This window comes from Lepisosteus platostomus, chromosome 26 (genome assembly GCF_059453375.1).
Source record: "Lepisosteus platostomus isolate fLepPlt1 chromosome 26, fLepPlt1.hap1, whole genome shotgun sequence".
NCBI classification, from domain to species: Eukaryota; Metazoa; Chordata; class Actinopteri; order Semionotiformes; family Lepisosteidae; genus Lepisosteus; species Lepisosteus platostomus.
In genome coordinates this window covers 8241079-8261958 of record NC_142636.1, presented here as the reverse complement: position 1 = coordinate 8261958, position 20880 = coordinate 8241079, and the positions used below count along the sequence as shown (strand labels likewise).

The 20880-nt window shown below is 45.7% G+C and overlaps 1 protein-coding gene and 1 long non-coding RNA gene across 7 annotated transcripts in view; one reads left to right on the top strand and one right to left on the bottom strand.

The window, feature by feature from the left end:
- Positions 1-640: 640 nt before the first annotated feature.
- Positions 641-19989, bottom strand: LOC148639940 (uncharacterized). Of its 5 annotated transcripts, none has more exons than XM_088620253.1 (10): positions 19897-19989; positions 16152-16269; positions 15052-15262; positions 14206-14379; positions 7872-8083; positions 5593-5907; positions 4692-5009; positions 3965-4078; positions 3263-3315; positions 641-3095 (listed from the first exon to the last, which is right to left on the bottom strand). In XM_088620253.1, exons 5-10 carry the CDS (start codon positions 7930-7932, stop codon positions 3036-3038), a joined length of 921 nt encoding a protein of 306 aa, XP_088476379.1. In that variant the 5' UTR covers positions 7933-8083; positions 14206-14379; positions 15052-15262; positions 16152-16269; positions 19897-19989; the 3' UTR covers positions 641-3035. The 5 variants fall into 5 exon arrangements, with proteins under 5 accessions (XP_088476379.1, XP_088476380.1, XP_088476381.1 ...); XM_088620254.1 differs by lacking the exon at positions 19897-19989 and adding an exon at positions 17952-18073; XM_088620255.1 differs by lacking the exons at positions 14206-14379; positions 15052-15262.
- LOC148639939 (uncharacterized) overlaps positions 18218-20880 on the top strand; it is a 24743-nt gene continuing 22080 nt past the window's right edge. For both annotated transcript variants that reach the window (XR_015930505.1, XR_015930504.1), the window contains exon 1: positions 18218-18459. This is a non-coding gene — a long non-coding RNA (uncharacterized LOC148639939). The remainder of the gene's footprint in view (positions 18460-20880) is intronic.

Genomic DNA, 20880 nt, shown 5'->3' with positions numbered 1-20880 from the left:
TTTTTTTGTGCTGCAGCGGTTTAGCTATATTTCATCAGACTGGACACTTATAATTATATGAAGCTGCAGGTGGCCCGGTGGAGCAGGGGTCAGCATTGCTGTCTTGCAGTGCTGGGCCCCTGAATTTTCTCTGGATCTGGGATACTGTATGTGTGGAGTTTGTATGTTCTCCCTGTATTCACATGGGTTTCCTCCCACAGTCCAAAGACATACTGGCAGGTTTAATTGGCTTCTGAGAAACTGGCCCTGGTGTGAGTGTGTGTTCCCTGTGATGGACTGGCGTCCCAATCAGGGTGTACCCTGCCTTGTGCCCAGTGCTCCCCCCATGACCTTGTACTGGATAAACTGGATTGAAAAGGGAAGCTATTATACTGCTCTGTCCTGTGAAACTACAGCGCAGTCCTACCACCGGAGAGCCAAAATCCTGAAGATTTGAGACAGAACCCACACTCTGCAATGACTTGGAAACAATTGGACTTGAGAGCAAATACAGTAAGTCACTAATTGATTCTGCTCAAGTTGACAAGCACTCTTGCAAAAGCAATAGCAGAAGAACCCTGTGGCTCTCCAGCTCCTGGAGTGAGGATTATGCTTTGCAGAGCTTTACACTTCTGCAGCAATAATGGATTTTCAATGTGGCTTGGGTATAAAAGATTTATTTAATTGAAAGCCTTACAAACGAATCCAATGCCCTAGGAGATAATTATTCTAGATATATTGATACTGTGAATTGCATGTTTTAAGTTATGAGGCTCATTTTTCCTCAGCCATAGTGATCCTCTCCCCTAAGGTGGCTGGGCCTGGCTGGGTTGTTGTTCCACATTCACCAATCAGCTAATGACTTAATTAGCTAATGTCTTAATTCCAGGAGTAAGACCTGTACTGTCTTTCGGAGCGCTGCTGCACTTGTTGTCTGTGGTCTCTCTTTCTCCAGACGCCAGAGAAACAACTTCTTTCATTCCAAATGGTGAGGTCAAAGGACGCTCTTAATGAACACGGCAGCGTTGCTGTTTACGTTGCCACAGGAGGACTGACCTGCTTGCAGCTGCTGGAAGACCCCTTCTGCTTGACACCAACATGATGACTGAAGTGAAACAGCAGGATCAGTGGCTTTCCTGACATCTCGGGCCCCCGGTTTGGTTCCAGAGAACCAAACAGGAGAGTGACGTCACTCTGAATCCCATCCCCCCCCCCCGCAGGCAACATGGCCTCGCGCACATAAATCATCGCCTGACTTGATTTCAAAGTCTGGAAAGAAAAGCTTCCCTGCTCTCTCTCCCTCCTCCTGAAAGGGGAAGATTTACGACTCGACGCCGGAGGTCATGGAACATTTGTTTTTCGAGAGGATGAGGTCATAGCGAAGCTGCCAATATTTTAAGTGTGTGTGTTAGGTGTGTGTGTGTGAAGGGGGGGGTTTGCAGTGTTTGTTTCCTCATCCAACAGACCCAGATCCTTCTCCGGGCCATGTTTCTCCAACGCTCTCGAAAAGGGAAAGACCGAGGACCTTACGTTTGAGAGAAGGGGAAACATCTCGGCAGTTAAAACAGTTGTCCGTCCTTGTGGAAAATTAAGTAATCCCAGACATCAGTGTGATTTATTAACGTTTCCTCCTCTGTTTCAAACAGCAGCCATGATAGATGGGTTCCAGCTGTATTCCAACTACACTCGTATACAATTATTATAGCACCTCTCCTCCATCAGTGGTCATTACTCTTCCTTTTTCTAAAAAATGGGAAAAGGGAAAACCATTTTATTTTTGTTCTGTTTTGAAAAACGAGCTAAACAATGATTAAAAAAAAGGATACTGCAACCGTTAAAGGATTCTTCAGATCAACGAATTTTGTCAGTTTTCCAATTCAGAGTATTTTCTAGCACACGTCATTTCATTTTCAAACTTCAGTTGAGTGAAAACAAAAGGAGGGCTGTCTGGTATCTCGAGATAGGATCAGCGAACACGGCCGGCGCGTCCAAACTGAATGAACGAGTGCTTTCTTTGAATTTCTGCCTTCTTGCAAAGTCACCCCAACAGCTGGGAACATCTGGTCCCCACCGCGGCTGGAGGGGATGACATCACTCATCGCTGCTGCAGAGCCGCCTGGTTTCAACGTTGATAAGGAGTCCTTCCTGCAGTCCAGGCATGATGGGAACCAATCACACTTCGTGCAAAACACAGCATGGAAACAGGCTCAGCTCTCACTCCCCCCACCCCCACCCGAAGGCTGGTTATTGTGATGGAGCTGTAATAAAACCTCCAGCAATGTTTCATTTCATAGTAGACAGCCTCAATAACTCATGTAACAGGGCATCTTTTCAGCAGTGATGCTCATATTGACCAAAACACAATCAACACCTCCCTGAATCACAGCACACAGTGTAACCTCACCAGAGACATTACAGTCTACCTAACTTTATACATATACCATACTTTTGGACACCAAGCATTAGACTGTGGTTCTAGGGCAGCTGCAGCAGCTGTTTTGACATGAAACTGCTTTGAATGCGAGAGATTCCGTACAAATGCAAGCACTGGAGGGAAAAGGGAGTGATTATTGCACCGGTCTACATGTCAGACACAAACTGAGCAGTGGGAACAAGATCACCACCAGGTGCATTGCTGTCCTGTAACAGTGCTGCCTAAATCAGTGCCAGTGTCCTGCTTAGGGTCTGGTATCTGGCAGATGTACTCCATCTCTTTAAGATGTACCTCTGCAGATCCTTTCTCCACGGCCTGAGACTGTGCACGATTTAAAAAGAGACAGGAAACGTACTGGTTGCCTTTCAATGAGGAGAAAGGTAAACAGCCCCTATAATAAAGAGGCACCGGATCGGGCATTTATTCAAAAACAAATTCCGCCTTCAGAAACTGTCGTCTCCTACGATCAGGAAACATGGAGCGCAGGCTTGGTATAAAAAAATGAGAACAGTGCCCCCTTCTGGCCTCAGCCCCGTAATTACAGCTCGCTGGTGATGGAGCACCGTGCCCTGTCACGTTCCAAAAAAACCTGCAGGACGTCGAGCGTGGCTGAGTGCCTTCTTCACTTCCTCCGGCCGCGCGGCTCGAACTGCAGGCTGGCGTACTGCACCGCCTCCTCGACCTGTCAATCAAACACACGCAGGACCTTTGGTGGCACCGAGGAGAATACAAGGACAGACCTCAGCCCTCGAGTTTTTTCGTAAAAGAAAATCCCAGCAGCGATAAACGATCTAAAATGAGGCTGGTCAGTTTTGCCTGTCGTGAGAGACGGAGGCGGCCAGCTCTCACCTGTGACGCTCCGTGCTGGGCCGTGCTCCGGGCAGAGACCGCTCTCCTCTTGCCTGCGGACAGGAAACAGGCTGGTTAGCTGACCGGCGGCGGTTTATGCCCTCTGCCTCTCAGAAATAACATTCATTCTGTCGCTCATTTAGTCTGAGCGGAGTGGCATAACCGGGCTTCCTGGCGCTGTAATCAAATGTCAGTGTTTGTCTTGTCGAACGAACTTCTTAAGTTCTTTCCATTCAAGGAAAAAAAAAGACCCAGACCCCAGTCATTCATCAAAAAGGGCACGGGACTAAGACGAGTCGGGGTTTTATTTTTTGAGGGTTTAATGACAACCGTACGACGGGCCGTCCAATATTAACACCGCTAGATCCGTGTAGCGGTATTCATATTGTAACGCTTACGGCCGACAGGTACTGTGTAAGAGCCGGCGTGGGCCGACCTAATGCGGCAAGGGCGCCCGCCTGAGCCCCCGTTGCGTTACGATATTAATATCCTTCGGAATGTATTCGCATTCGCGTTCTTTAAACGTCAGAGACAGATAAGGTCTAAAAAACACTCGAAATACTGTGCGCCAGAATCAGTAGGGAGCATACACCCCCCCAGTGTATTAGGTTTAAAGGAATACGACAAAACGTTCTGTTTTGGAGAAAGCCGCCTCCGCTGGGCGCAGCGCTGCGGTTATACAGTACCGGCAGCCTCGCTCACCTGACCCGAGTCTTCTGTGGACAGCGCACGCCGCGAGGACGGTCCAGGTCAGCGCGAGGAGGGCCGAGGCGCCCGCGAGAGCCGCGGTCAGGGCCGGGCAGTGTCCGGGTCCGCCTGCAGAGACGATGGACAGTCGGTCCTCCAGAATAGACACGCAAGCCCTTGAACTCTAAGCCTTTCTTCACGGCTCTGACTAGAATTAATGACCCTTTAGTAGCAATCTGGTGATGCTTAACTACATATTTAAGTGATGCCTCCGCCCTGTAGTTCGTAGTGCCGCCAAATTCGAATCGAAACTCTCTGTACTCTTTGCTGCCAGCTGTCTTTAATAAAAAGGAGGGCAACAAGCAGAACCTCTTCAGATTGGGGCGGTCAGCTGCTTCTCCGTCCAACCTGCGCGTCCCCCGGCGCCCTGCTCAGCTGCGGCCACAAGCCGTCGGTTTAGCAGGAAGGACGTCAGTCAATACAGAAGGCAGCGAGTGTATCGTTTCCACTGGCTGTAGCTGTTTAACTGTCCTGTAGCTGTTTGTATCTGTGAATCGCATTATAAAAATGAAAATGGCTGACACAGACGGCAGTCTGTCAAGCGAGTTCGCGTATGTGCAATGTGTTTCCATCAGACGGAATAATATTATTCACTTTTTAAGCCATGTGTGCCTTCTGGCGGTGTGAAGTCAGATCAAACAGAAGCACCGTGCAGACACGTGCGAGGCGCTCAGGTTCTCACCCGCGCGGACCGTTTTGCTCATGTTACTTCCGCTTCCTGTCTCCAACACGCAGGTGATTGGAACTCCGCTGCGCCAGGTCTGGGCCGGGACGGTGAGCAGGTTCTTGACGGATCCCGGAGCGCCGTCTTTCCCGCGGTCGGGAAATGCGGGGGGCTCCGTGAAGCCCGGCTCGATCCGCCCGGACACCCGCCAGTACAGCCGGACCCGCTCGGGGTCCGCGCCGAACACCAGACACAGCAGGAGCGCCGGGGCTGCAGGCGGCGGCTCGGGGCCGGGGGGCGCGAGCACAGCCATGGAGAGGGGAGCCGGGGGTCGCCCTGCAGAGATCAACACGAGGGCCGGTCAATTCTCACCCCGGGAGGAATGAGGCAGAGGAGCAGTCTTCTCCCCGTGAACATCATGACTAACCCGCCCATCGGATGAGACGTAAAACCGAGGTCCTGACTCACTATGGTCATTACAAATCCCAGGGCGTTTCTCGATAAGAGTAGGGGTGTTACCCCGGTATCCTGGCCAAATTTCCCCCCTGGCCTTTACCCATCATGACCTCCTAATAACCCCCCTATCTGAACTGGCTTTATCACTCTGCTCTCCTCCCCACTGAGAGCTGGTGTGTGGGGGGCGGACTGGAGCATCATCCAGGTGGGGCTGCACACTGGTGCTGGTGGAGGGGATCCCCATGACCTGTAAAGCGCTTTGAGGGGTGTGTCCAGAAAAGCGCTATATCATTGTTATTATTACTAATCCTTTTATGTTTTATTAGTCTTTTTATAAGGCATAAACATACACATGTTGCAAGCTGACAACACAGTGACAACGTCAAATGAACAGAGCAGAACAACACAGTCAGGCTGAAAAGTGTTGATGTTGGTGTGAGGGCGGCAGAGTGGCGTTACTTACCCGTTACGATCAACGACGACCCATTCCCGAAATAGACCAGTTCGCCGGAGCTGAAGGCGCAGTAGAAGGTGCCGGAGTCGGAGGACGCGGCGCCGGTGATGTTGAGGAAGCAGACCGCGCCCCCGCGGCCGTCCCGGGAGCGCGCCTCGCCGTCTTTGTTGGGGTAAGGCCTGAGCGCGCCCCCGCTTCTCACTTGCAGCCACCAGACGGTGTAGCAGCCGCCGGTCATGCCCGTCACGTCACAGGCCAGAGCGGCCACGCCCCCCTCCTCCACTCTGACCAGCCGAGGGTACTGGAATACCACCGGGCCTATTGCTGGGAGCGCACAGACAGAGGCGCCTTTAAAGACTGGCTGCCTAGCGCAGGCTTTTGTTAGGGCATGCAGACAAAGCAGATATTATATAACAAGAGCAGCGTGATGAAATAGGTATTTGTCAATAGATGGGGGGTGGTGCCTATTGGATCTGGATGATGACGATGATGAAGAGGACTTGATGAAGGTGACGCGGTTTCGAAAACATAAATTATGTTTGTTAGACCCTGAAACGGGCTCTTTGTCAGTCGTTCTGGACAAAATTAAAATTCAACCCGGTCAAACGAAACGCTGAAAAACCTCGCAGTAATAATTGAGTACTTTGTAGAGGCTTCTGTACTATAGCTCCTGTTCGGAAATTTAGCACTGAGCTGAAGACTGGGGCTTCCGGTTATTTTATGAGTGCCATTTTAAAAAGCTTTCTAAACACAATCACAAGTAAAGGCATAAAATAGCCCTTCTCAGCGACATTTACGCATTTTTCCTGCGTATTGCCACGTTAGTATGATTTCCCATGTTGTCATTTTTACAGTCAAAACCGCATATTTGAAATCAAGCTACACGTAACGACCACAAACATGTAAGCCTATGTATATATATTTATAATACACAGTATGTACATCTTCGCCAAACAAGAGCATAATCAAAAAGAGACTATTTTCGAACAAAAAAAATGGGTGTTACCACAAGACAACCCAGGTCAAGACAACGTGTTAACATTTAGAATTAAGATGACAACAGGGTGTCGTTAAGAGGCAACATCACTGTTTGTCTGCACACAGTTGCACTCATTGATGGACTAAGGGAAAATTATTTTTTATGCTATCGTGCATATTAGTTCATTTGAATTAACCCGTATCTTCCACACCCATATAATCACGAAAACCAAAATCCCAAATCTGAAAACGACTTTGCCTTTCAGAAGTATTCGAAAAACCAAAGTCATGGAAGACGCATGTGAAAAATGAACCAAAAGTTTTTAAATGTTCATTAAATATCATTAGATCCTACTTATAGAGATGCGGCGGGTCATTTAATAAAACCTTTTAATTGATGTGCAAAGAATCAAATGGTCACTGCTGAACAAATATACGACTTATTCGGTATTGTAATCCGTCAAAATAAATCGGACGTTATTTTTATTTCAACATCCAACATAAATTGCTCACTGTATTTTACTACCGTATAAACATAAGTCTCTTTGGATAAAATCCTCCAGCAGTGAAATTAATGTTGATTGCCGACTAACAGAAAACAAATGACATATTCGGTTTTAGCCCAAAAACGCGCATTGTACGTACAGTATATACTTTATCACGTGGAAAATTGTACTGCATTATACAGGTTTTTGTTAAGGAATTCAAACCAAGCAGATATTTGATTAAAGATCAGGGTGATACGATGTCTATTTGTCAATAGACAAAGTGAACCGACATGGCTCTGTGAAAAAGGCGGTTACACATTTTAATTAATTACTCATGCGCCACATGTACGGACTAACGCATATTTCATGACGGCTGAGCTCTTTTCTTAATTGAACCCTTAACTGATGTACCACTCTCACAAGTTACTGGACTGTTAAACTCTGTAGGTGTTTCATTGCTCAAAGCCGAGCTATTGAGTTCCCAAACACTCTGTGCTTTCAGTTGTGTTACTGGGAGCCCAGGAGCAGGAAAGCCGCTTTGCGAGAGTTCAGCATAAGGGCCGAGGTCTCTCTCTCTCAATGGTCTACATCGCTTCTACAGTACCTGTTGTTATATTTATTTTCGGAAAACGTGCGAATGTGTATTGAACTCTTGGGAAGCGCAGCTTTCGAGTTGTACTTGTTTTTGTTTCCACATCAGCCTAAATAAGGCTTATTTATTAAGGATGAAAGTGATATCAGATCGTTATTAACAGGTGGTGGGGCTCGTAAGCGAAATGGCAAAGCCGTGTTATAAAAAGGCGCAAAATTCGGTCCCCTCACCCGGAGCAGCCCCGAGCGCCAGGATGCAGGCGAGGAGGAGTCCGCGCCGGGGCTCGCGCATGGCGGGGTCCTGCAGCAGCCGGGGAGCCGCGCGCTGAGGTCGCCCGAGCTGAGCGCGCTCCCCCCACCAGCGAGTCCAACAGGTCGGCCGGGCGCTCGCGTCTCTGCCCACAGCGCCCGTTGCCTGGAGACCAGAAGACGAAGGAAATCGCCTGTGTAAACCACAGAAAACAGTCAAAAAAACATTTCCACATTTTGGTACTACTGATAATAACAACAGACGATAATTAGGGCACACGTGTTGCGTAATGCTTAGGAGTCTTGATCGGAAGAGGTGGGTTCGAATCTTTCAGTAACATGCTTTTCTTTTTGTAAAAAGTGTAGAAAAAAATTGTATTTGCAAATTTTTACAGGTCGTCTTTGGAAATGAGAATTTATTTGGTTGACTCATTTGGTTAAAAATGTTTTACGCAGTTTATTTGTATATTAAGAATTTAAAATGATTTAGATTGTTATTAACAATTGTGATCTTCAGAACATCTTTCACAGAAAAAAAAAGATATTCGACTCATTTGGTTAAAAATGTTTTACGCAGTGTATTTGTATATTAATATTTTTAATAATCATTTCAAATTATTTAGATTGTTATTAACAATTGTGATCTCCAGAACATCTTTCACAGAAAAAAAAATATATTTGATCAACTGGAAGGCGTATATAAAGGCATTTTTGGTTCAACCGCATGATTTCAACACATCTTACTCGCGTAGAGTAAGAGTCCACTTCCACTGGACATGTTAACAAAAGGTGAATTTCGATCCCTCCTCTTTAATTACTTTTTAACGGTATATTTGTTTTAATCTAAAATGACCAGAATGATTTCTTTGGGATCTGCGGGGATTAGAACTTGAAAAGAAGTTGGGAATTTGGAAAGATGCAGGAGTACAGACGTTCGAGCCCCAAACAGAAACAGCGCCGACTGCGATTTTACAGGCTTCCCGATGGATTTCGCTGAGGACCGGAATTAAAAGTTCTGGTTTGGGGACCAGTTGGTGGACTGATATTGACGCGATTTCGCTTAATCTTGAAAATAGTGCGCTCCAAAGCCGATTTCCATCTGTAGTCCCAAACGCAAAGGAGTTACATCCCACTGCTGATGAGCCATACGCTTGATTCGCCTCACGCGTTAGGGAAATAAACTGTACCTTTTTTATATACTTGTAGTCTATTTAAAATTCACGAAGGTCTGTGTCGGGTTTTCAGTGAGCAGCCTTTCATTGAGATCGACGCTCACAACGGAAGGATAACTTAGTGAGCTGAACTCCTTGTGCCCTGATAACTGTTGATACAATGTACCGGAAAGCAATTCCTACCGATTTTACTGCAGGCAAACGCTAGCCTTCGTATAGCGCAGATGAGTGGTGAGCGAGGTGACAACCACATCATAATTAAACAGAAGCGAGTACTGTAGGTGGGCGGACAAATGTTTAGGCAGGTGATTATTTTGGAAATGCTATGACCGTGTACTCAATAAAATAAAATTAAAAAGAAATAACAATAGGTCTAGCTATTAGGTGCAGAGGAGAAGACGATAAAAACTCTGCTCTAGAAAACGGATACAAGCCTAACTGCCTCTTCTCACCAGCTGTTGTTAAAGCTCTCTGATATATGGAACCGAGTCGGTTCCGCTGCTGTTGAAGTTCCGGTGATACAGCTAACCGGACTGGACCGCAGCTCTGACAGCTGAACTTTTACGGACGTTAGATAAGTACTGTATATTACAGTTTAAAAAGCGTCGGCTGTAGCATTATTGTTTTTAATTTAGATTGGATTACAATGACCAAATCTAAATAAATGCAACACTCTTTCACAATTTCTGCAATTTCCATTGCGCTACGTTTGAATGTCTCCTGTGTTCTTTTCGAAATTAATGACCTTAGTTGAACAAAACCGAGAAAATGCTTAAGAATTTAATCTTCAAATTGTTTATATATACATATTCCTATTTATTTATTATAGTGTATTCCTATAATAATAAAGCGAAGGGTTTTAAATTTGCGCCGTAAGATTGAGGTGTCATGAGGAACTGTTGTAACAGCGCCATACTCAATTAGACGTTCACGGCCACGGAAAAGCACGAAGACTTGAAATTGTGTAATAAATACTTACCACAGAGGTAAAGGCGGCGTTCTCTATCACAGAGCGACAAGTAGCTTTAAAACGATGCTCCGTTGTGGTCGTGCAGACGGACGCCGAGGCAAATGAGCACCTGTACACGAAAAACACGCCCCGTGGCCGCTTTCGGCTTTTGGTCACAGAGAACCGGCGAGGTAAAAAAGCAACAAGCGTGTGGGCGCAATCCAAAAAGAGACAGTTGTGCGGAGAAAGGGGAGATTGGATTTAGGTCACTGAGCGGTAAGAGGCAGCGTTGTGAAAACAAGCCTCTCTTGAGGCCAGCAGTGACGCCTCCGAGGAAGGCCGGGCCGCCAGACCCCGCTAAATAACAAAGCGCGGGCTGAATCTGGAAACCGCAGCCGCTTGCGACACGCTGCTGTCCCAGAATGAAGTTTCCGAGCTCTTTTTTTTTTATTATTTCCTGACGTGATATGTGATTTCGGGCGAAATAAGACCGCGCGGGGCTCGATGACATTTGAGTAAACGGGTGAGCAGCCGGACACGCGGGGGACGCGTGATTTTCCGGAGAACTGGGCCGGAGAGTTTCCACGCGGCTCCGATCTGCGAGGGAAGCTCGTTCGCTATGAACACAGTGAAAGCGATAGCTGCCAACTTCAGTGTTAACAGGACACACCAGTCCCCCGACTAGTAGCAGCCGTGTTATTACAGTCGATCAGAAAAGCCAGCCTTCTTCGAAGTTTTTATTTAAAGGCGTTTTTGTTCTGATACCCGTGACAGTAAATCTGCAGAAGACCGATTGATTCCCAAATCTCAACCTTATCCACCGTCTATTTTCTCATCGTTTCTTCCAACTCAGTGCCGGGCGCAAGGCGGTGCACACCCTGGACGGGACACCAGTCCATCACAGACCTATTGAACCGCCGAATGAATTTTGATTAAAATCATATTTGTCCTTTTCAGAATACCAAAAACCTTTATTACGATCGTTGTATCTTACAGCTCCACTGTGATTAAATGGAGAAAATCAAATAAACTATTTGATAGTGAACTATTATCGCCCTCCTCCCCACCTCACAACCTTCACTCTTCTATTTCTGCCCTCCTTACTGTCCCCCCAGCCTGTCTACATTGTACGGGTGACAGCCATTACTGAGTACCACCATCCACGGTCTCCTCTGTATATTGACATTGTGTTTTATCTGGTGTATTCTTTTTATTTATTGTTGTTGTCATTCTGTAAAGTGCTTTGAGACGCCACCTTTAAAGGCGCTATATAAAATAAAGCTTATTAGTATTGTTATTATTAGTATTATTATTTCCTGCCACAAAGACATTCTAAGGATTAGACAGAGCTCACTATAGGAGGGGTAGTGACGTTCTGATTTCTTCTAAAGATGAAGAAATGTTTCATCCGAGTTCCCAAGCGGATAACCAGCAGGATCCAGGCACGTGGTGAAAACGGAAATTTCATGAAGGGGTGCTGAATGTAGAGGAGGGAGAATCCCGAATCCCTTTTCTCCATCGAGAGACACAGGAGTCTGGAAGGAGCCGCCATGTCAAATTGTCCACAACTGTGACACTGGACAGATCCAGGACTGGATTACTAGTAACCAACTGGCAAGATGAACCGAAAATGGTCTCCGAGGAACTAGGAACCGTTACAAACGAGGAGATCCATGCGGTATTCCCATCCTGTTTGGTTGTTAATAGTTAATTGATCCCAGGATCCCTTACAGCTATTCTCTGAACGGGTTTGATTTCAACAACATGACTGGGTAACGTGTTCTATACTCCCACCACTCTTTCGGTAAAGAAATGCCTCCTGATCTGAGTGGGGTTTCTCATCCAGCTCACATTGCCATCAGTGGAGCAGTTTAGTGGCATTTTCCACCCTTTCCAGAAGAGCTGATTAAGCGCAGTGGTCAGCATTGCTGCCTCACAGTGCTGAGGCCCTGGGTTCAAATCAGTGCCTGGAGTGCTGTCTGTGTGGAGTTTGCATGCTCTCCCATTGTTTGTGTGTGTTTCTTCACATAAAGCCACCAGGTCAGCAGGTGTGAGCCTGGCCAGTACCTGGATGGGAGACTCCTGGGGAAAACTAAGGTTGCTGCTGGAAGAGGTGTTAGTGGGACCAGTAGGGGGCGCTCACTCTACTGTCTGTGTGGGTCCTAATGCCCCAGTATAGTGACGGGGACACTAAACTGTAAAAAAGGCGCCGTCCTTCAGATGAGACATCAAACTGAGTACCTGAAACCTTTCTCGAAAAGAGTAGGGGTGTTACCCTGGTGTCCTGGCCTTTACCAGTCATGGCCTCCTAATAATCCCCCTCTCTGAACTGGCTTCATCACTCTGCTCTCCTCCCCACTGAGAGCTGGTGTGTGGGGAGAGGACTGGCGCATCATCCAGGTGGGGCTGCACACTGGCTTTGAGTAGAGTGTCCAGAGAAGTCGAATGTAAGAGTAAGGATTCTTTTTACTATAAAACGCGCAGGAGCGCAGCGATATTGCGCTGGAGTCGGACATACAAACGCAGCATAAACAAGACTCACCGCAAGATGGCAGCCCAACCAAAAAAAAAAAAGCCGCAATCGAAATTCAAGCGCTGTGAGAGTCCGCTGTAGACGCGTGCTGCTAGAATCGTGCCATAACGCTTCAAACCATCTCCCAGCCCACACCACGCGAAAAAAACACAGAACACACACTAATCCACATTTGCCTGTGACGGTCGCCTGCGTACTTAGCTACAGAATTTGCCTATCGCGCTGTCAGAAATGCAAATTCGCCCCAGTCCTTAAAAAGCAACGGCGTCGCTTTTACCGTTGCATCGGAGTTTTAAAGTTTAAAGGTCGGGCAAATGACAGGGGGTTATTGTCCTTCAACGCATCGGTATAGGTCTTCACTGGGTTACAGCAAACTATATCCGCAGCCTGCGTGTAATTCTACGGAAGCGCATTGCTGCCATCAAGAAAAAACTGTTCATGTGGTATCTCGTCATCGAAATATTATTATTTCAGGTGAAATATTATTATTACGACATAATGTCCTACTAATAATAATTGCTTACACTTATATAGCGCTTTTCTGGACACTTCACTCAAAGCGCTTTACAGGTAATGGGGATCCCCTCCACCACCACCAGTGTGCAGCCCCACCTGGATGATGCGCCAGTCTGCTCCCCACACACCAGCTATTAGTGGGGAGGAGAGCAGATTGATGATGCCAATGCATAGAGGGGGATTATAAGAGGCCATGATTGGTAAGAGCCAATAGGAAATTTGGCCAGGACGCCGGGGTTACACCCCTACTCTTTCCGAGAAACGCCCTGGGATTTTTAATGACCACAGAGAGTCAGGACCTCGGTTTTACGTCTCATCGGAAGGACGGCGCCTGTTTACAGTATAGTGTCCCTGTCAGGGTGAGCACCTCCTGTAATAACGAGACAGTAGATTATGTCATAATTACGATATACCAGGGATCATTTGGGCTACGCTCTGTGTTGTGGGGACACTCATTCATGTATTTCCTTTTTTTTTAATCGTATGATGCTAGCATGCCCAAAGGGGTTGGGCAGCCAGTTGACCTTGGACCCCTAGAGGTTTTTTTTTTCTCCTTACTAAGGAGTTTTTGGTTCCTCTCCTCCGTTGTCTTCTGGTCTTTTCTGTTCTGTATTGACAACATGTAGGGTCACTTGCATTGTTAAGCACCTTGGGACAACCTTGCTGTGAAAGGCACTATATAAAAACACACTGAATTGAATTGAATTGACACGGGAGGGGGTCAGGCAGTACAGCTCATACTGTTCCCCTCTGATCTGCTGCTCAGCCACCACATCCAGGTGGGGCTGCACACTGGTGGTGCTGGAGGGGATCCCCATGACCTGTAAAGCGCTTTGGGTGGAGGGTCCAGAAAAGTGCTATAGAAGTGTGAGGAATTATTATTATTATCATAGCAACTCACAAATCAGAGACCCATGTAACTACAGGCCAGGAATCATAGATGGACAGTCATGTTCTTACAGGGACAGGGCTCTGGAGAGGAAGATCTTAGTGAAACAGCTGTATTCTTCTGTAGAAAACTCAACATGCAGAGTGTTTGACACAGTGTATCTAGGCTCCCAGTCAGTCTGTGACAGTACAGTACTGAAGTTTACCGCTGGTGGGAATCAAGATGTGTTATTTAATTAGTTAAAAAATTAAACTTACTTCTTCAAGAATTATTTACATTCGAAAGATCCACATCGACTAAGGAGATCCAGAGTTTGGACTGCCTCAAAGTTCCCCGTTCCTGTTTCCCCAACATTCTTATGAAGTCCCATGTTCCTGGAAGGAAAGGAATCTGTGGCCGTTGGGCGGTCAAGTTGTGAGGATTTAAAAACCCTGGTAGGTGTTAGAAAACAACAACATCAATAGGGTTGCCATGGCAGCAGTGTGCCCACAAGTGATTAACAAATGGGAAAGAAATGTCCCTACAACACACCCCTGTGCACCTCCCTACTCTTTGTGAAGAAGCTGGGTGGAGGAATGAGAAGGGACAGCTCTCACGACACAGAGTTATGACACTGCAAGACCGATTGCACCACTGACACGGAAACAGGAGTGACAGCTCGCTATTTACACAGGGAGTGAGCTGTGACAGTGCATCACCACTAACTCTCCACTCATTCACCCTGTGACCTTTAACCTAGTAGCTGGGCATGGAGGACCCCTATTATAGGCCGATGAGCCCCATCTCCTGTGCTCGTTCCCCTGAACCGTCGCTCTGGGCTCCTTGTGAGGACGCCCCCACTGCCCCAGCCCCACACAGATGGCGCCGACTCCCGATGGGGGGAAACCCAGAGCCCTTGATCAAGCAGATCCATTCCTGGCGGAATGGATTATTAAGGGCTTGGGTGCAAAGAATGCCAACAGACACTGGGCTTATTCAGGAATAGGACTGAGATTCCCGAACTAGCTCAACCCTACAGAGTTCGTATGTAAGGAGTGGTATCTGTACCTCTTAACCTCTCCCATTCCCTTCCTCGTACTTGGATTAGAAAGCATGTACTTAACTGTATGTGCCAGTGGGACCTCGTGCCCTTGCTGCTCCACTCCACTGACTCGTCCCGCAACAGCTGGGGCGCGAACCCAGGTCTCCGGCGTAACGCCACAGGGAACCAGCCCCACGAGCTAAAGGAGACCTCCCCCAGCCCAGGCGGCTGAGGCCCCTGCTACGCGCAGGGAGGGCGGTGACGTCACCGTGTCCAGACTAGCTCCACTACACCTGGACGTGGAGGAATGAGTATTTGAATGGGAACAAACTGAGGTTTGCAGAGGACCTGTCTGCCGTGGACAGGAGCACCAGGAACCAGCTGTGGCCCCAGGTTGAAGCTGCCAGAAGAGAGGGGAGGAGAGCCTACTTTGTGGGAGCGAGGAAGAGGATTTTCTCCCAGTGACTGCTCAGTTAATAATTATGTGTGGTTTTATTTGTTATACCAGTATATACTAGTGTTTATTTAGTGTTAGTTTGGAATGATGTAGTTAAGTGTTAAGGACTGTTATAGTTCTGGTTCTTCAAAAAACTCAATAGTTTAGACAGTCTTAGAGTTAGTTATTTGCTTTTGTGTATGTCTTTTTTATGAATGCCAGAGGTACTCGAAATGTTGTTAAAAGAAAAACGTTTTTTTTTTGTTTTGTAAAAAACTGTGTGCTGAGTTTTATTTTTTACAGGAAACGCATGCATGTTGAAACTAAAGTTTATATATAATTGAGAAATATTAAAGCAAGGAAAATAGGATACGTGTAAAATATATAATTTGATCACATAATTACTTAATTACCTCTGGTAGTTAAATGCTTTTTCTGCTGCGTTTTTTTTTCTCTTGTACATGACTCTGATCCTCTTGCTGTATTTGTATTTGTAAATTCTATATGTTTAATAAAAATTTAAAAAAAAAAGTTTGGATGAAAAAAAAACACCTGGACGCGGCTCTCATTTAAACATGGCGTACTGGAGCAAATCGGAACAAATAAGAAAATAAGAAAGGCTACCGGAAACATGAAGTCACTGGATTTATCCAAGTGTTTTGTATTTATAACAGATAACAGCATAATACAAAAAAAAAAACCCTGACAAACTCTCACCAGTTTCTTCAAAAAGATGAAGGTCGTACCTATATGTAGAACGAGCTAGGTGCTCATCGATGTTTCTGCTCTCTGCTCCGGCCGAAGGCGAATAAACCCTTTTCCGGGGCGCCTGCTGCTTGTGGTTCCAGGCCTCGTGTCAGGGCCCTGTGATGGAAATGTCCCCCAAAAGGAAAAAAAAAATCAGTCGTTGTCAGCACATTCACGAGAAAATCCTTTCGACATCAAACAGAATTAATCAAACCGTAATCTCTTTTTTTAACACCGGCCGGCACAAAGGCGCTACCTACCCGTTCAAGCAGAGACTAACGCGGCACTGCACAACGGATATTCATTTTATTAGAAACCTCGCTAAGCGTGTTCCGAAAACAAAAACCTATCGACCTGTGGCCTATAAACAGAGTCTCTTCTGCCCAGAACTGTTCTAAGCGTTTCAGAATAAAAGTAAAAAAAAAAAAGACGAGACGACGATTCCGCTGAAAATGAATAGTTATAGAAATAGTTACTACAATAAACTCGTCAATTTGTACGGACCTGAGTTATAAATAGGATTATTATTTTAACTATTATTAAATATGTCCTTGCTCTATATGTTACTTTTATTATTATAATAACAACACAGTAATTACAATCTACAGTATAATTAGATCTGGTATAAAAGTATTATTTTTGAAGGTTACATGTTAAAACGTTGGACACTGACTATGAGCGTGTAATGAAGCCTGTGGAGCTTAACATTGCACTGTGTATGAAGCCATAAACCATATAATGACTTAAGAGAATTTGGATAACTGGCGCTGGTAAAAGGCCTTAGCATTGATACCTTCAGTGTAAGATATGATTCTTTAGCTTCTCAGCTTGGGCTTTATTTTAATTTTAAAAAAGACAATCAAAACATAATTAAACATTTTTAGAACTTAAAAAAAGATCCATAAATATCTGGCTGTTAACCGAAGGGTGGGTGGCTCATGCCCACCCAGCGATACTGAGAGTCTGCGTTGGTGGTGTAGTGGTACACATAACTGTCTTCCATGTAGATGATGCGGGTTCGTTTCCCAGTGAACACACTGACAAGCATCTTATGGCAGCAGCCCTATCACCCTGCAGCTCCCAGCTGGCAGCCCCACTGGAACTCAGCAGGTGGGAGCCTGGCCAGTACCTGGAGGGGAGACTCCTGGGAAAAACTAACGTTGCTGCTGGAAGAGGTGCTTGTGTGACCAGTAGGGGGCGCTCACCCGTATTCTGTGTGGATCCTAATGCCCCAGTATAGTGACGGGGACGCTATACTGTAAAAAGGCGCCATCCTACACATGAGACGTAAAACTGAGGTCCTGACTCTCCGTGACTATTAAAAATCCCAGGACGTTTCTCGAAAAGAGTAGGGGTGTAACCCCAATGTCCTGGCCAAATTTCCCCCTGGCCTTTACCCATCATGGCCTCATAATAGTCCCCCTCTCTGAACTGGCTTCATCACTCTGCTCTCCTCCCCACTGAGAGCTGGTGTGTGGGGAGAGTACTGGCACATCATCCAGGTGGGGCTGCACACTGGTGGTGGTGGAGGGGATCCCCATTACCTGTATAGAGCTTTGAGTGGAGTGTCCAATAAAGTGCTATATAAGTGTAAGGAATTATTACTACCGCGTTTATTCATATTTACATTAAATAACTGATCGTAAATTGGATTTACACATAGTATTCACCTCACCTGCTATTTTATGCAATGTGGTGCACACATTGTGTCATTTCATATACACACTGAAAATAACCAGACAATCGCATGAACCAGGAGCACAGACCGAAGGAACAGAACGCTACACCTACGCACTTACACAGGACAGAGTGGTCCTCACTTTGCACAGCTCACCTCACTGTGCTCAGTGCATCTAACCTCAGAATTAAACCGACACCCCGTCGCCGGCTGGCTCCGACTCGCGCTCTGGATACCACGCACGCAAACAAAAATAAATCAGAGCGAGCGATTCTTATACTCAAATCGCGGGTCTAAAATTAGCACCTCGCTGAGAAACGAGACCCCGCCTCCTGCGCGGTGCACCTGCCCACAGGTGAGGAAGGTGTCAACCCGTTAAAAGCAACGGCTCTGCCTCTGAGATTGAAACTTCAGCCTCTGCTCGGGGATTACAGAGCGCGCATTGGTCTCTGCCTTACTACAAGTGCTAGTATATACTATATATATCTATTTTGTAAGGAATTTTCCCATAAATTATTTATTCTCCGAAAAGGATTTTTGTCTTCTCTAAGACTGCTTCTTCGAAATGGGTCGACAAAGTGGACACGTCTCCTGGACCGCGTTTCTGATGCTGATTTTAGCTTTTCTGGGTAAGAGACGTGGGTTCTGTTTTTTTTTTTTGTAGAACTGAGGAAAATGGTCTTTTGAGCTTGCTTCGGGTCTTAAAATGTGAAGTTTTTTTTTTCAACGTTCTCGTGTTAACATTTTATTCACAGCTTCATTAAAACTTCTGCTAACGGGATTGTCAAATAAAAGCTTCAAGATTAAACTTGTCTCTTGGAAGCGACACGTCTCTTCTCTAATGGGTCAGAGATGCTTCGGAGATCGTTCAACATTTCAGGGAATAAGTGATGTTTTGTCTTCGCGATATTTTACTATAACCCAGGCTGCGGCTTTCCTTTGCTGGCAGATGAAAAGATCACTGGCCCTTCTAGTTTGAAACAGTTGTATTTATCCTGGCCGGCGCTCATCTGCACTGCAGGTTTTCAAGAAACCGCAGAGCACTTTGGCGGTGCAGGACAGCGGGGCTGTAGGGCGGCCCTCTAGTTGAAAGGGCTTAATCTGAGCGCCTGACCGACTAGTCATAAATTCAGTAATGATGTGCTTACACACGCTGTAGCAATGTATTCTGCATTACACATCTGCGAGCTGTAAATCAGGGTTGTGGAAAGGTAGGTTTAAGTCCGCATGGATCAGAGCTGAAACACGAAAAATCCACAAATACAAAATTATTTCCTTTTCAATTTGAGGGCGTTTGAATAAACCCGACTACATTACAGATAGACGCATTACAGTTCACGTGACCCCGCTCTCACGAGCAGGGTGTTCACACCCGTGTCCGGGTGAGAATCCACTCTGGGCCGGACAGTCCAGGCTAAATCAGTCACTAAGGCGAGGGTGTCACGTCAGTCAAAAGCTTTGGGATCATTTAGGAGGAAACTCCCCATATACAAATGTAAAAAAAAAGCTTTAAATATTTTAACTTCACATTATAGTTTCTAAGTAACATAAACCTGTCTTTTAAATGTCTTTAACTCTTTTCTCATAAACACCACTAACTGTTGTCTATTTTATTTTCCTTCTTGAGAGAATAATTATGTCAGCTTCCGCTTTGTCTTAATTTTATGTTCTGCGTTGCAAAACACGCGCGAGAGTAGGAAGCCGGACTCTGCTTTTATTACTTCAGCATAGATCTCGGTAATCAATCAATGAACCAATCAATAAAAGGTGTTTTCATTTCCACCGGTAAAGTTAAGCGTAATTATTTCTATAGTCTGAATTATGCATTGCTGATCAAAATAAACGGGATTATGAACTACTCTCATTCTTGACCGAAGAGAAGTGAATGGAATTTCTAGATCGGTAGGGATTTTAGAGCTTTTCAAAATTCGAGATCGTTCTCCGCCGCGCAGCCGAGCCAATGTGGATATAGACAGATTTGTTTCTGAAAACGGCTTTAGCTAACTCTCCTGTGACTGAACAGATCGATCACCCCACCAATTCCGACCCCTTCAAAGGGCACAAACCTCGTCCAGATCAAGCCTCCCCCCCGTCCTGTTGGAGAGAGGAACGACAATATGTCCACGATGAGAGGATGTCATACTGTATATAAACCTGTGGCCTGTACTAAAAATAGCTTTCACTCTGCTGGCTGAAATAAATTCCTCCATCAATCAGTTACTAAAATTGGTGGTTAAAATGTAACTATTACAAAGAGACGGGTGGAAGCAAAAAAAAAAAGAGCTGTTTAATTAAAGCCTGTTGATTTGATTGTGTAAAACAGTCAGCTTTTTCTTTCTCTTGGCTGACAGTCTGTTGCATATGTTATTGCTCTCTTTGTCCCATTTGTGTGAGGCTTGGCCTCAGCAGCAGAGCAGGTCTGGATAGCCTGTTGCACTAAGCTTTACACACATTAGCGCAGAGAAGCCTTTCTAGGAAGACTAGAACTACTGGAGGAGTTTTTCCACATTCTGTATTTTTTACTTTAAGGAACAGAAGAACGTGGGATTGTTTACAATTGATAGCCATTCGGCCTGTCTAGATTGTTTCGTTGCGATTAGCTTATTCGTCTGAGGATCTCATCCAGCCATTGAGAGAAACCAGAGTATCAACTTCATCCACATGGCTGGGGAGCTTGTTCCACACCCCCGCCATTCTTTGTGTAAAGGAACGCCTCCACTTTTTGAGTTGAAATCCCATGGTTCCCTTTTCTGACCTTTTTCTTTTGCCTGTCATTTAATACCAATGAACTTTCAAAATATATTTTTTTTCTTAACTTTGCCAGAATTTAAGGCAAGCGTAAGGCAAGTCTTATTGTGGTGTGAAACAACATTGTTTTGACGTTTAGGTCCAATTAAATCACAAGGGTAGCAGTTTAACCTCAGATGCCACTTGGCCCGAGATTATATCAAGAAATGTTGTTTCTCACCTAATGCCTATTCCAAACTAGAATAACTGAAAACACAGAGAAGTATACATGGACATAAGTGGAGCGTATAATGAGAGTGTGA

Excerpts from the sequence above, each read along its gene's own strand:
- LOC148639940 (XM_088620253.1), bottom strand. The coding sequence starts at position 7,932 with ATGCGCGAGCCCCGGCGCGGACTCCTCCTCGCCTGCATCCTGGCGCTC. Across the intron at positions 5,010-5,592 it reads GTCGTCGTTGATCGTAACGG|GGCGACCCCCGGCTCCCCTC; the intron begins GTAAGTAACGCC and ends TGATCTCTGCAG. Across the intron at positions 3,316-3,964 it reads CCACAGAAGACTCGGGTCAG|GCAAGAGGAGAGCGGTCTCT; the intron begins GTGAGCGAGGCT and ends TCCTGTCCGCAG.